General features: G+C 47.7%; 1 protein-coding gene across 6 annotated transcripts; it reads left to right on the top strand.

The window, feature by feature from the left end:
• The first annotated feature begins 277 nt into the window (after positions 1-277).
• DET1 (DET1 partner of COP1 E3 ubiquitin ligase) lies at positions 278-14,224 on the top strand. 6 transcript variants are annotated; one of them, XM_064517230.1, is made up of 5 exons: positions 278-576; positions 970-2,081; positions 5,495-5,685; positions 6,338-6,411; positions 7,333-7,457. In XM_064517230.1, exons 2-4 carry the CDS (start codon positions 999-1,001, stop codon positions 6,405-6,407), a joined length of 1,344 nt encoding a protein of 447 aa, XP_064373300.1. In that variant the 5' UTR covers positions 278-576; positions 970-998; the 3' UTR covers positions 6,408-6,411; positions 7,333-7,457. The 6 variants fall into 6 exon arrangements, with proteins under 6 accessions (XP_064373300.1, XP_064373299.1, XP_025977106.1 ...); XM_026121321.2 differs by lacking the exon at positions 6,338-6,411 and adding an exon at positions 11,279-14,224 and having other exon boundaries at positions 281-447; positions 973-2,081; positions 7,333-7,524; XM_026121320.2 differs by lacking the exon at positions 6,338-6,411 and adding an exon at positions 11,279-14,224 and having other exon boundaries at positions 281-447; positions 7,333-7,524.
• The last annotated feature ends 520 nt before the right edge of the window (positions 14,225-14,744 follow it).

The raw sequence follows: 14,744 nt of genomic DNA, 5'->3' as shown, positions 1-14,744 counted from the left end.
TGCAGGGCTGGGCTTCGGGGGTGCAGGGCTGGGGTGCAGGGGTACAGGGCTGCAGGCCTGGGGTGCAGGGCTGAAGAGCTGCAGGACTGGGCTGCATCCCTCGGGGGTGCAGGGCTGGGGTGCAGGGACGGGGTGCATGGGTGCAGGGACGGGGTGCATGGGTGCAGGGACGGGGCGCAGGGCCGGGATGCAGGCGCAGCCGCGGCTGTGCCCTGCGGCGCTCCCTCCCCCCGCCAGGCACCGGCGGGGTCAGCGCAGGGCGGGTGACACTCTGGTGCGGGCTCCGCCTCGCCTCGCTGGTATGGCGGAGCGGAAGCGGAAGGCGGCGGGGGGGCGGTGATACCCTCTTGCCGCCGCCGTCGCGGTGCCTCGTCGCTCGGTGGCGGAAAGATGGCGGCGGCCATAGAGTGAGCGGCGGCGCCGGGACCCTGCGGCCGGGCCCGAGCGGTGAGCGCAGCCGGGGCCTGCGGGGGCTCCGCGCCTCTCACCGCGGGGTCGGTCCCGCCCCCCGGCGCCCTTTCGCCCCCCTCGGCGCCCCGCCGCGCCCGGGGTCCCTGCGGGCCGCTCGGCGGGCAGGTGCGTAGGGTGTCCGGCCCCCGGTGCCCGCTCGGGGCCTCCCCGCTGCCGCCGGCCCGCAGCGCTGCCCTCGCCTCTGCCGCGTCCCTGCGGGCTCCCCTTGCCCGGGCTCCCGCCCGTGCTGCTCCCCCGGGCCTGCCCCCAGCTCCCGGGGCTCCCCCCATTTTCCTGGGTGCCGCAGCTCCCCCCCCCGCTGCCTCCTCCTTCCACCTCCGTCCGGTTTCCTGCCGTGTTTCCTCTCAGGAGGCAGCTCCAGGCCCCCCCCCCCCCGCCCCCGGATCCCTTAAACCCCCCCTTTTCTTTCCCCTGGCCTCAGCAAGCAGGTCCCTCACTGCCCTCTGTTCCCCGCTGGTCTCCACGAGGTCCCAGGGCATGTGTGTGCTCTCTCCGCAGCAGGGTGAAGATGAAGTAGTGCTCTGATCATGGACCATGATGCCCCCACGATCAGGCCCCGCCGCATCCAGAACCAGAATGTCATCCACCGCCTGGAGCGCCGACGGATCAGCTCGGGCAAAGCCGGCACCCACTGGCACCAAGTCCGCGTCTTCCACCAGAACGTCTTCCCCAACTTCACCGTGGTCAACGTGGAGAAGCCCCCCTGCTTCTTGCGAAAGTTCTCCCCCGACGGGCGCTACTTCATCGCCTTCTCCTCTGATCAGACCTCCCTGGAGATCTATGAATATCAGGGCTGCCAGGCGGCAGAAGACCTTCTGCAAGGCTATGAGGGAGAGATCCTGGCCAACGGCAATGACCAAAGATCTGTCAACATTCGGGGGCGGCTCTTTGAACGCTTCTTTGTCCTGCTCCATATCACCAATGTGGCCTCCAACGGCGAGCACTTGAACCGCGAGTGCAGCTTGTTCACGGATGACTGTCGGTATGTGATCGTCGGCTCTGCTGCTTACCTTCCCGAGGAGCCTCACCCTCCCTTCTTTGAGGTTTACCGCAACAGCGAGTCTGTGACCCCTAATCCCCGGTCCCCTTTGGAAGACTACTCCTTGCATATCATAGACCTCCACACAGGCAGACTCTGTGACACAAGGACATTCAAATGTGACAAAGTCATCCTGTCTCACAACCAGGGCCTGTACCTCTACAAAAACATCTTGGCCATCCTCTCTGTGCAGCAACAGACTATTCATGTCTTTCAAGTGACACCTGAGGGTACTTTCATTGATGTACGGACTATCGGTCGCTTCTGCTATGAGGATGATCTCCTGACTCTGTCTGCCGTGTATCCCGAGGTGCAGCGGGACACTCAGACGGGGATGGCCAACCCCTACAAAGAGCCTTTCATAAACTCTTTGAAGCACAGGCTGCTGGTGTACCTGTGGAGAAGGGCAGAGCAGGATGGAAGTGCCATAGCAAAGAGAAGGTTCTTCCAGTACTTTGATCAGCTGAGGCAGCTCCGCATGTGGAAGATGCAGCTTTTGGATGAGAACCATCTATTTATCAAATATACTAGTGAAGATGTGGTCACGCTGCGGGTGACAGATCCTTCACAGGTATTACCTGCCTCCTCAGACTTTTTATTGCTTTGGGGCAAGTGCTCTCAAGAAGGTAAAATGCTGTGAGCTGCATTTCTTAGCTGAGCCTGTGAACATTCAGTGGATGAGTTGTTTAGGACCGCTGTACTTCATTTCTGTGTGAACATTTGATGTCTCTGGTATTGAGTAACCTCAGTATCTTTTTCTCTCATAATATCATCACTTTCTTCTAAACGAAATAGGAGGGAGGAAAGATCTTATGTGGTTATCAAGTCCTCTTTCTCCAGGGATTGTTCCCTGTGCTCATAGATGCTTTAGAACCCACTTCCCCTTCCCAAATCTCTAGCTGATTTTTTTGTTTGTTTGTTTTTTTTAAGCTGCTATTTCATATAATACACTTATATTGTAGAGGTACTCTCTCTCTTTTCACGTGTATCTTAGTGTGTGTTTTTCAAATATAATAGTCTTCATTTTTCCGTGGTAGAATTACCTTTTCTTTTCTGCCTACATACTTGTGCTTTCAAGCTTCTGTCAGAGGTAGTATTTATGATCTCTTGAAATTGGAGTAGCTACTCTTAAATCTAGCTAATGTGCCAGTTGCTTCTCCTTTCAGTTTAGTACTAAAGAAATCAAATTAGAGCAAATGTGGCTTAGTCAGTGTTGGGTCCTTCCAGATGTTTTACCATCCTGCAGGTTGATCGTCTCTTTTCACTACTGTTAGAGACTTAGTCATTTTTTGATATCTGTGAGACTGAGCAAGATCATGCTTTTCTTTTTCCTTTTTTATTCCTTTAATCCACTTTTATTTTGTTCAAAGTATTTGACAATTTTTAATAAATTTCTAGTGCTGTTTGTTGTTCTGATTGTTCCCTAGATTTTTTTTTCCCATACCTTCCTCTTCCTCCCTATCTTCGTCAGTTCCTGGGCTTAGACCCTAGAAGAAATGGACAATAATTCTTTAGAACTAATTTTTAGAATTAGTCTAGTTCTTCCTGGAGGATGACTGTGTGCTTTTTCATTTTTCTTTAATGTTTTACATTTGTTGGAAGGGTGGTAACTTTGGGAGAGGATAGGTGGATATAAAATTAGGTGGCTATCACAAAAATGTCAGAGCTTTGTGAAAGTGTCTTGCAGTTTTCTGCTTGCTGATAGTATCCCGGATAATGTTCCTGACAGATGCCTTAAGCCACCTCTGTGTAAATGTATGCGGTAGGCTAGGCTCAGCTCTCTGCTGTGGTTACCAAGGCTTTTGTGCCTCCTTTGCTGCAACATGTTCTTGACTTGCTTCACCTGAAGAGCACTTTAAGATGCAGATTGTGGTTTGTTTGCGGCATTCCTCAGGTGGTCTATTTTCTGCTTGAGGAAAAGCATCTCATTTCCTGTTTCTTTTAGGAGATGATTCCAGATACGGAGCAGTCTCCAAAGACCTGCCTGAGTTTAGGTTTTGTGATTTGTGATCCTTCCTGAAGAAGACTGTGATGGCAAAACAGCTGAATTTCCTAGTTGTCTTTCTCTCATCTGGTCAAAGAAGAACTTGAAGCTTCATCTGTTTCCAGGCCCTTCTCTTTCCTTAGACTTCTTAGTAAAGAGGCTTGAAGTTGTTGTTTATGCTTTTGGGTTGCTTGTGTATTGTCAGTGTCTGCACTGAGTCTTTCAAAATTTTTACTTGTGTGTTGTGTGTATATATAGCTTGTTTCTTGTTCTAGGCTTGTATTTTATGCTTGCCAGCTTTTCTATTTTTTATTTTTATTTTTTGCAGCACCCATCTTCTGCCACATATACCGTGATCTTCTGTCTGTGTGTTACAGGTGCTGCTAAAATGCAGCGAGAATAGTTTCTCTGGTCAAGGTCATCCTACTGATGTGTCTGCCTGTTAAATAAAAAGTTCCCTGTGCCAGGTTAAGATTGGAAGATATTCCTTGCCATCTTTGAAGATGTAAATATTTCTTCCTTCTGCTGCCACCTCTTACTTGCTCTCTGCTCCAGCCCTGTATTTCAGAAGGGCTTTCTTTTCCTTGGGCAGTAGTTTAGTGAGTGACCTCATCTAGTGCTCTTCAGCTTGACATGTGAGGGCTGGATTATATTATTGCAATTTATTTTTGGTCTGTAAAACAAATAAACCTTGTGATATTTATGGAGGATGGAGTGAAAAGTTGTTTGGAGCTTGGACTGAATCATCCTGAAAGCCAAATCCCACGTGCAGGCTGCACTGGGGGCAGTTGAGGAAGTGGCTGGGGGCAGTACTTGGGGTACTGTCCATTTTAAGAGTGGTCTCAGTGCCGTGTGGCAAGGAGAACTCGCAGCAGATAAGGATCTGCAGAGTTTAAGGACAGGACTTGCAGTGGGTTTTTTACTAGGCTTTTGGGGGGCCAAAAGTGGTGTATTAAGAGACTGCATGGTTTAGAAATGTGTTTGGTCCTCTTTTTTTAGTGTGAAATACAAATATGGACTCAAAGACTGGAGATCATCAGGACTGGCCAGCGTGGGTGGGGTGGGAGAGGGCCTGCCGTCATTGCTGAGAATTGTTTGGGAGCAAGAGGTGAAGCATTTAGAGACTGCCTTTATTGACCAAAGGCTTATCCAGACACATACGGGCCCCTGTGCTTATGCCAAGGGAACTAGTTACTGTGTTAGCTTTGAGGTAGGGGCAAGTTCTTGCTTTGGGGTGACAGGAAGTTGGCCCTCCCCTCTTTAATGAAAGCTGTCTTCAGTGAGCAAAGATGAAATCTGCCCTTTCCCAAGGGGTAGGAATGTCCTCTCCCTTCCACGTAGCTGCACTGGTACGGGGTTATGTTTCCCCCATCGCCGGTTTGTTCGTACCATGAAACGCTGCCATTGCCGATCCACAGTGTGGTGCATGGGCCTTCTTGCATCAAAATGTTGATATTAAAAAGAAGTAGTTAACATTTTTCCGATTTTCATTTCTATGCCAGCAGGGTACCTGGGGGGCACAGCTTCTTGTAGGCAGTGGTTTAGTGCACAATACACTAAAAGGGCTCATCTGTATGTCACGGAAATGTTAAGAAGAGGAAGAAAATAATGTCTTCACATAGAGGGGAAAAAATAATTTGTTGACAGCTAGCACTGGATTTAGAATCATTTCATCAGCAGGAAAGAAAATTAAATTTGGCACTTCAGAAAGCATTTTAGGTTTGGTGGAGGGCAGAGAGGGAGGAAGGGAAAACAGAAACATTGACATCCAGTTTGAGATGAAAAATTGGAAGCCCATTAAGTTTCCTTCACAGATAACTACATCACAGTTAATAGGTGGCTAATTTGGTACCTGTTGAGGTATTTGAATTAGTGTGGGGGATGTGGGATTCTTCTGCCCTAATCGAGACAGGGCTTGTAGTGTTGTACAGGGAGAAGGAAGGGAACAGGTTCCCTGTGTGTGCTCTCCTGGTAACCGTTACCTCCGCCTCTTTCCACAGCCCTCATTCTTCGTTGTGTACAACATGGTGACCACGGAGGTTATTGCTGTATTTGAGAATACGTCTGATGAGCTGCTGGAGCTGTTTGAGAACTTCTGTGACCTCTTCAGGAACGCCACCCTGCACAGTGAGGCGGTCCAGTTCCCCTGCTCAGCTTCCAGCAACAACTTTGCCAGGCAGATCCAGCGCCGGTGAGCCATTCGGAGCATGCTTTATACTGTATAGATACTCATCCCAGTCAGCTGAAGGCCAGTATCAAATAGCAATGGCAGCCCTAAGAAAACCCAGCTCCTTTAGCGAGAGAGTGGCGCAAGGGTCTGGCTTGTATGTAATTCATCTTGCAGCCTTGTGCATTGATTCTGTATTTCCCAGTGTCTGTTTTGTGACAGGAAGAAAAAATGCAATGTTAATCCAGCATTTAGAAGAAGGAGAAGGAATTTTAAGGGAAAAATATTGCTGGCTCTCTGAGTGGTAACTTCCCCTGGAGGTTATTAAAGCAGTACTGCCCAGTAGTTGAGAGCCATGCAGATAAGAATTGTCAAGATGCCAGCATCACCTGAATGGATGTATTTTGCCAAGTGACATGCTCCAAACTTAATGCACATCAAATTGTGCTCTGTAGCGTTTTCTGCAACATCAGTAAAAAGCTTATGATTCTTGTTAAACTCTGCTGTGAGAAAGGGAACTGATCTGCCTAGAGCTATTGTGAAAGCTGAGCAAAATATCACGGTAACCAGGGTTTCTAGAATGTGTTTTAAGTCAAACATGGCTTTCATAAGGCAGAGTGTGTTATTTCCTTTGGAAAATATATTTTATATGACTCGGGGTGTCTTGTTCTTCCAGTGACTTGTTTGACTTCCTCCTGGCAATCACTTATGGGGATGAAGCTTCTGTTGATTCCAGCTTGATGTGACATAGTAAGAGGAAGTTGGCTTCGTCTGTAACTTTCTAGAGCTCCCTGTTGGGAAATCCACATTGCTTAGGGGGAGGGAGAGAGTGAGCTCACGGCAGAGACCTGAAGAGCAAGTCCTGCCTTGTGTTTAAATAGAGGACAATCTTTTCACCCCCTTGGCTATAAGGGCCTCTAGCAGGAGTGTTTATCTGGTGTGGCAGGGTATAATAGTGCTGTATCCATAGTGAGCTGGCTCTTGGCTGAGTATTTCTGGTCTAAAGGGAATGCTTTACTGTTCCCAATGTATGACATTAATGCTGCTGATCTGGCTGTTCTCAGTTGCGAAAAGCTCAAATTTTATTTGGAAAGAGAAATCCAACCTGTGTTAATCTGTTCACCAGGAAGAGCTTTCAGCTCAGTGTAGTGTCTGGAAAGCTTGAGGCTTCTCTTCAAGGTTCTTCCCATCCAAGGTTTCTCCCTTTACGTGCTTGAAACAGTGGCTAGAGAGAAGGGGATTCTCAAGTCAACCTTAAGGGCTCAACTGTTGCTGCAAAACCTTCTGGCTTTTGCTTATGCTTTTTCCAGGCTTCACGATAAAACTTGGATTGATTGATTGATAAGCTGCTAATCCATCTCTCCCTGTATCTGATCCTGCTGATTTTCTGTACTGCAGAGCAGCTGGGGCCAGACCTTGTGGATAGGCAGCATCTTGTCCTTCTGTCAGTTTGGGCTTTCAGAGCAGAAACAGTAATGGTGAGGGAGGGTATAAGGGTCACCAGAATTGTCTGATGGCTGAATCAGTGTGATAAATCTCTGGAAATGAGCTGTTTTAGTTCTTACACTGCTACTGTTTTTCTTCCCTAGCTGTTTTTCTCTTTAGTTTATTTAAGCTCTGCTGTTCACCTGTGGCCTTTGCAAGTAAAGCCTATTCCTTGGTTTGCTACAGGTTCAAAGACACTATTGTGAATGCCAAGTATGGAGGGCACACGGAGGCCGTGCGGAGGCTGCTGGGCCAGCTTCCCATCAGCGCCCAGTCCTACAGTGGCAGCCCGTACCTTGACCTCTCCCTTTTCAGCTATGATGACAAGTGGGTGTCGGTCATGGAGCGGCCCAAGACCTGTGGTGATCATCCTATAAGGTATGAAACAGGCCAGAAAGCTTTGTGTGGGGAGAATAGTGTGAGAGTAACTCTGAATTGCCTTGGCCCCATGGCATCGAATGTACAAGAAGTGGTAGCTCGATGCCTTTCTCTTCTGACATGCCTTGACCGGAGGGTTTGTTTCAGCAGTCCCAGAGAGCTTGGCCTCTCTCCTTGTGATAGCTCTTATTTTGTATGTGTGGAAGGGCTCCTCAGGTCTTCTGGTTGAGCTGCCCTGGGGAAGATTTGGGTAGTGAAACCTGAGCCTTTTCCATGTGAATACTCTTGTTCCTCATCTTATAGTCCAGCCTTTGCTATCAGGCTGTAGAATAATATGGTTCTGGGTACCTGCTTTCCTGTACTGGAAGAATCTCCCTTGAGCACATGGGGCTAGCTGACATCGATGATCTGGTTTGTCCTGTGAATGCAGTAGCAGCTGGGCTAGATGTTATTCAGGATGCTTGTGGTATTGACTTAACTATTTTCATGCTTTTGTTGTTTACAGTTCTCACCCTGGGAGCTGTAGTCCTCTTCATTCCCCTTCTCTGATCTCCTTTCTGTAGTAGGAGTTCAGCCAGATGTAAGGGCTGTTTTCTGTCTTTTATCTGTGTCTTGATGCTGGCAGCAGGAAAAGGTTTGCAGTGTTTCTTGCAGAAACACCGGGACTGTTTACTCCTGTTTGTTGGCTGCAGCTGTAGCCACAAGAAGTACTGGTTAGGAATCCAGTGTCTTCTTTCTGAAAGGCTCAAAGGCACTGAGTTTTCCAGGCAGACGAGTCTTTCCACTTACAGTACTGGAAAAGCAGAATGAACCTATGCTCTAAAACAAAGAGAGACCTCTATGCCTAAGTGCTTTGTATAGTGGCTGCCCACATGTGGAGGGCTCAGCCAGCCTTGGGAGGCCGTTCTGGCCTGTTTCCCAACTTTATTTTCATCAATGCGTTCTCAAAACCTGGTTTCATGTCTCCCCCAGCCCTGCCTCAGGTGGCAGGAAACCTCTGATTATTCCTGCACTCCCAATTCCCAAATTATGTATATTTAATTGATTTTCTGCCTGTGTGATTTGGTTTGATCTTCAGTTCCCGTGCAATCTGCAGAGAAAAGCCTGCCCTCTCCCCCTTTTCATGTTTGACGTTGAGAAAACTCGTGGGGCGGCGTTTGTCTGCCAGCGCCAACCTGTGTACAGCTCCCGCAGACAAAAGGGAGCAAAACCGCAGTCATTTGCTGCGGTTACGTCTTTGTAGTAAACAAAGCGAAGTGCCACCTTCCCTCCCTCCCCTGAGCAAACCGGCATTTCAGAACCAATGCTTTTAAAGCTTAAAGCTGTGCAGAGTCAATTAGGACTTGAATAGGGCCTCAGAGCAGTGAGGCTGTTGGTTTTTGGAAAGTAAAGAGAAGATAAGGCACTAACCTTAACTACTCAGTAGCTGAAATAGTGCTGCTGTGTTTCTCACGTGCAAAACAAAGGGCTTAATAAAATAATGCAGCTGTCTGTGTTGTGACTGGAGGACTTGGAAATGAGGGGATATAGGATTTGTAATGCAAGTCCAAGAATGGGCTGCAGTGCAAAACGCTTCAGCAGCTAGGGGTGTTACAATCTGTATGGAGTTTCCTGGCATGAGATGTGTGATTTGAAGGCCTCCATTTTACAGAGGAGTTTCATTACCTCTGTGCACTGCATCCTTTTAACCCTTACTGCCTTTCTGCATCCCAGAAGGTTCAACTGTCATCCCTGGTTACTTGAGAGACCGATGGTTGTTTTCTCTCTTTTGGGAAGGACTTTAGGTTCCCCATCACTGCCATCTCCCAGTGTCTTTTCAGGAGGTTTGAAGATAAATTCACTGGGTGAAATGATGGGACTTGTGAGGAAGAGGCTCTAACACAGCCTTACCTATAATAGGGGGTGTCTAAATTCCATCTAGGTGGTTAATAAGGAGCCATTTAACCAAAAAATTGGTCTGCAGATAAATCTTCCATTTTCATACAGTTTGAAAAGGCTGGTCTTGCTGTTTCTGTTGACATACAATTTTATATTTCAGTGCCTAATTTATCCCCAGAGTGAGAGCCCATGGAAATGGCCTCTGATTGCAGAGCACTTTTAAAAATAGATTTAAAAATACCAAACTGAGCACATCTTTGAGATTACAGGGAGCTTCATCTTGAGCAGTAAATTATTGTGAATTGGGGAGAGAGAGGAGCTGACCAGGGGTGTGCTTTATTTAAAGAATGACCCTCCACATACATAGCCCTGTGTAGGAGGGAAAGGGCTTTTTGAAAAGCCAAATACCAAGACTGTGACTCTCTTGCTGGGTTCTTGTGTGTAATTTTCAGGCTGGACTGGCTGGCACTTTGATTCAGAGGAAGGGAGAGGAGAGTGGGAAGGGAAAGGAGAGTGGCCCTCCAGGAAGAACATGAGGATCTCGATAGTCTGTGTTGTTAAAATGTGGAGTATGTCTGCTTCTGAAACAGCATTGCCTATATCTGTCATCACCAGTTCTATCAGGCTGAGAGCTGAGTGCATCGTATCGCTAGTGGGGGGGAAATGTGCTCTGATATTAAAAGCATTCTCTGAATTAAAACCAGAGGAAAATTCAAAATATCCACATGTACAAAGTAATGGTGGAAAAAGAAACAGCTGGGAGGTGGAATGATGATTCTGTGCCTAAGATTGTTTTCTTCCCCTTTCAATCTAAGGAACAGAGCTAATTTCAAGGTAAGGACTTGAGTCGTGACAGTCAGAGCCCAGCTGCCTTGTGAAGGTAGCACATCCCAGAAATCTCCACCACAGTCTTGGGGACAGTGGGGTCGTAAGAGTCCCCTGTTCCTGCAGCAGTGAAGAGGAATAGAGTTACCTGGGCTTAGGTCTATTATGCAGAGCGAGTCCATCCTCTCGTATGCAGGGGCGGTTCAAGAAGTAAAGCAGTTTCTAGATTTGTCTCTCTTCAGTGCTGTTTGCCTCATCCCCTTAGCAATGTCGCTTCTTGCTTAAGCTGTGTCCCAGAATTCACCTGCTCAGAGACACAGATGAGCTTCTGCAGACCCACAGGCAGGTGACAGCAGGAGGACACATCCATTTTTCGTTATACCTGCCCTTGCTGTGACTGTTGAGTGCTGTCCACTAAGTACTGCCCAGGCTATCTTGTTGACATTTTTTTGTTGGAAGTCTGAAAGGAACTGCAAAGCCTGGCTTGAGCTGAACTAACCTGTAAAGTAGAGTTTGGTATCCTGGAGCAGAGCTGGATCCAGCAGTGTTCACCTTCCTCTTCTGAACAGGGATGTAGCAAGGCACAAGCACAGCAGCGTGAAGCCTACCTCGCAGCACTGGGAGAGGGGAAGGGTAGCCTTACAGTGGGAGAGAAGGCCAAGGGGAAATAAGCTCAGTTCTGTGCAGTGTATCTGCCTTGAGGATCAAGGGGAGCTGCTTGCATTAAGAAAAGATGGAGAGCCAGTGCAGGTGGGGTCTGGACTGATCTTTTTATTTCTTGTTGTGAAATCAGCAAAATCCACCAAAGTGAAAGGCAGGGTTTTCTCACTGATGACACTAAAATGACGTCAAGTTTTTTCTAGACAGTGGAAAACTAGCTCCCCTGGGAGGGACTTTCCTGCATAGCCAAGAGCCAGACCCCCAGCTGAGGATCTCCTGCCTCTGGGGGAGTACCAGAGATTGAACAAGGCACTTGTTGCTGTTTATGAAGAGCCCAGATGGCAAAGTCAATAGTCAGGAACAACCATAATTGACTTTCTCTTCCTTTCAGATTTTACGCTCGTGATTCTGGCCTCCTGAAGTTTGAAATCCAGGCGGGACTCCTGGGGCGACCCATCAATCACACAGTGCGACGCCTGGTTGCGTTCACCTTCCACCCCTTCGAGCCCTTTGCCATCTCGGTGCAGCGCACTAATGCAGAGTACGTGGTTAACTTCCACATGCGGCACAGCTGCACGTAGTGCAAGAGGTAGCCGGGGCAGCTGCTCTCCTCAGGTCTGGGCCTCTGCCGCAGACACACCAAAGCCAGGCACTCACGCCTTCTAGGAAACCAAACCATCGCTCACGTCAAGAAACCTGAGCTGGGAGCTCCTACCAGCCAGCATCTCGCCGGCCCATCGGCTGTGGAAGGCCAATCCACTGAAGTTAGGCCTGTGAATGTTTCTCCTGATTCCATCCATTCATACTGCAAAGGTTTCCACTGCATTAAGCACTGTTGTTGTTCCCTATTCTTATTGATGAACAAAGCATAGCTGAGATTCCTATCTTGGTTTCCCAGAGGCACATCCGTTTTCCTCTCCTGTTGTCTGTCTTAGAATGGCAAAGATGGAGCTTTGCAATGCGTGGAGTGCTCCCTTCTGCACTGATGCTCTTCTACCTTGTCGAAACAAACAGCCTATCTTAGAGGGAATGGATATAAGCCATGGTGGGGGCTTAGAAATATAGCTACCCATATTTGTACCTTCAGTATTGCTAGGGAAATGAAATCCTGTTCTCATTCACACAATCTCCTCACATGATTTTAATATGCAAGAGGTTAGGAAAGAGAGGTCTGAGAAATCACTGGAATTAGGAGAGGTGAGGTGTTTTCCTGACTCTTATGCAAGTCACTTAATCTTTGTGCCTTAGTTTCTGTAAAGCCCCTCAGTGAAAGGTGGTGTGTTAATACCAGAGAGCCAGGGCAGCTGACTGTGTGTGTAGTGTGTGGGGAGGTGGGCATAGCAGAAAGATGGGTGGCTGAGAGGGTCATGGGGAGCAACAGCAGCTCCTTCTCCATGTCAGAGGATTTGTTTCTGCAGAGAGGGAGCATATCCCTGTGGGCTTCTGCTGATTCGGCTGCTGAGGGGAAGGGAGACCTAGCTGCTGGCACCGTCCTGCATGTTGGCTCTGTGAACATGGAGAATTAGTAGCATTTGGGTTTCCCCAGAAAGGAGGGAGGAGACCTGAATTAATTTGCATTGCTGCAGATTTGCAGTTGGGAGTTTGTTGACTTAGGTTGCTTACGTATCCCCGTTTGATATGCTGTTCTCTGTGAGAACCCGATTTGCTGTGCCCAGTCTTCAAAGCACAGCTGGCTGGTGCATCATATTTGGCTTGATGCAGGTTGCACTGCTGCAGCATCAGTGCTGTCTATAAAATAAGCTTCTGGATGTAATCTTACATACCACTGTGGGCTGGTGGGGATGCTGTCCTGCCCTCCTCTGTTGAAAAGGTAGGTTTTGGTTATTGATTAACACTTGGGTTTTGCTGCATACAGGCTGGTTTTGGGACTGCGTGCTGTCAGTCAGTGCAGCCATCCTAGGGAATGCAAGGTGCTCCGCTGGGAGCCTGCTGTTGCCCAGTTCCCATCTGGGGTACAGAGTGGACACTAGGAAATTGGTGCTTATACATGGGGAGACCCTTACTTGAAAGGACCCTGTTGGTGTCTTGTTTGGACTGAAATGGGCCCAGCTGGGGATGATGTATTGTGGCCACATGCCTGAGAAGAATGATCGGGAGGTCATGCATTCATTTTGCGTGGTAATGGACTGGAAAATAACTGTTTTGTTGCTGGTGCCTGGATATGGCATAAGTGTCTGACCTCGTAATGGCGGGGGGGAAGGCACTGGGGTCCTCGTATCAGCCTTTAGTCTCTGTCTCATTGCATGTCTCTCCTCTCCTAGCCATGCTAAACTTATTTCTAGGGCAAGACACCATCTTTCACTGCTCTTTCCCTGGTGTTTGCACTGTTGGTTTCTCAGGTCTGTCAGGAACGGCTTCAGGTCAGAAGACTGCTAATAGAGGGGGTGTCAGGCCATGCATGCTTTTAGCAACGGGTTTCTCTCCATCTAATAACACTATATGTCAAGGTTTTAGGTTTTTCTTCTGTGATCTGTTCTTCAAACACATTTAATTAAAGCTCCAAGTGGGGAATCATTTGCACGTTGTAGATCATGGAATTACCTCCTTCCTGCACCACTCTCACATATGCTCACACTTGTAGTATGAGATTTTTTTTCCTGCTTTTCCAGAGCTCTCAGCAGCTCCATCCAAGACTGGTTTTACTCCTTGGTGTCACAGTCTGGGACATCAGTGCTAACTAAAATAGCTGTTAGGTTTCCATTTAAATTTTTTAGGTGGAAAAAATATAAATCAGTTCAGCATTTTTGCAGTAGGGGCTTTTGCCAGATTCAGGCTGTCCTATGTGAAGCAGAGAGCATGGCACAGATGATTGGACTTGGGGCTGAGAGACAAGATATCTGTTCTTAGCTCTGCTGTTTAAATTGTTCTGTGACTGGGGGCAAATCACTTCCTGTTCCAGCTGGTGTTTTCTTCTCTGTAAATGAGGCCAAAAACATATTTTCAGCTTTTGTAAAACACTTTGAGATTCATGGATAAAAAGTGCTGGATAAGTGCTAAGTATTTTCTTATTATGTTTGCAGACAAACTGATTGATCATTCTGAGTACTAATTGCCTTGGAGTAGCATTGCAGATCCTCTGGCCATGGCTGCTGCATTTTATATCTACAACAGAGTTAATTTTATTACAGAAATGTTTTGAAAGAGAAGTCTCTCATGCTTGAAATTTTGATTCTTTTATTTAAGAAATAAAGTGTGTGTGGTGGGGAGGGTGGGTGGAAAGGGACAGATGTTTTCTACGTGATATTTTTACTAGGCTAGAATGAAGATTTGTTAGTAATAAAAAAAACAAAAGCGGAATAAACAGAATTTGCTTTAAGAGCCTGATTTGTTGTGTCTATTTTCCAAAAGTCTCAGTGGTGCGCCTGGGAATCCCTTTGCGAAGGAGATGGCGGGTGTGTGTGTTTGGCCACACAGGCATATCATGTGCGAGTCTGCCGCCTCTTCCCAGGCGTCTGGAGTAACAACGTGCTCGTGGAAGTTCCTGCATCAAGCATTTACGTAGCTATTGCAGGTTTCTTGCTTTGTTTTAGTCCCCATGAGCTAATGCTGGGGGAGGAGTGGCTGGGCTTCAGTTTGGTTGTGTTTCCCCTTTTGTACTTTATTCCTAATCCAACTTGTACTCAGACACTCTTCCTTCAGTCCACCCATAGCGACTGTCTTGTCTTGTGGCTGTTACCTGTTGATGTTCTGTGATCGAGAGATGAAAGTTGAACAATGCACCTGGCTTGGCAGAAGAGCCATTATCTTCCCACTGCTTTTATATTGGGCTAAGGCACTTGGATTTTCCAGCTGTGTCCTGCTCCCAGCTGCTGAGTGGCAGCTTTGCAGAATGTAGT

The sequence above is a fragment of the Dromaius novaehollandiae genome, chromosome 10 (genome assembly GCF_036370855.1).
Source record: "Dromaius novaehollandiae isolate bDroNov1 chromosome 10, bDroNov1.hap1, whole genome shotgun sequence".
NCBI classification, from domain to species: Eukaryota; Metazoa; Chordata; class Aves; order Casuariiformes; family Dromaiidae; genus Dromaius; species Dromaius novaehollandiae.
The sequence above is the reverse complement of the archived record's forward strand: the minus strand, read 5'-3'. Positions and strand labels throughout refer to the sequence as shown.

Coding starts and splice junctions, on each gene's coding strand:
- DET1 (XM_026121321.2), top strand. CDS start 999: ATGGACCATGATGCCCCCACGATCAGGCCCCGCCGCATCCAGAACCAG. Junction 2,082..5,494: donor GGGTGACAGATCCTTCACAG/GTATTACCTGCC, acceptor CTCTTTCCACAG/CCCTCATTCTTCGTTGTGTA. Junction 5,686..7,332: donor GCCAGGCAGATCCAGCGCCG/GTGAGCCATTCG, acceptor GGTTTGCTACAG/GTTCAAAGACACTATTGTGA.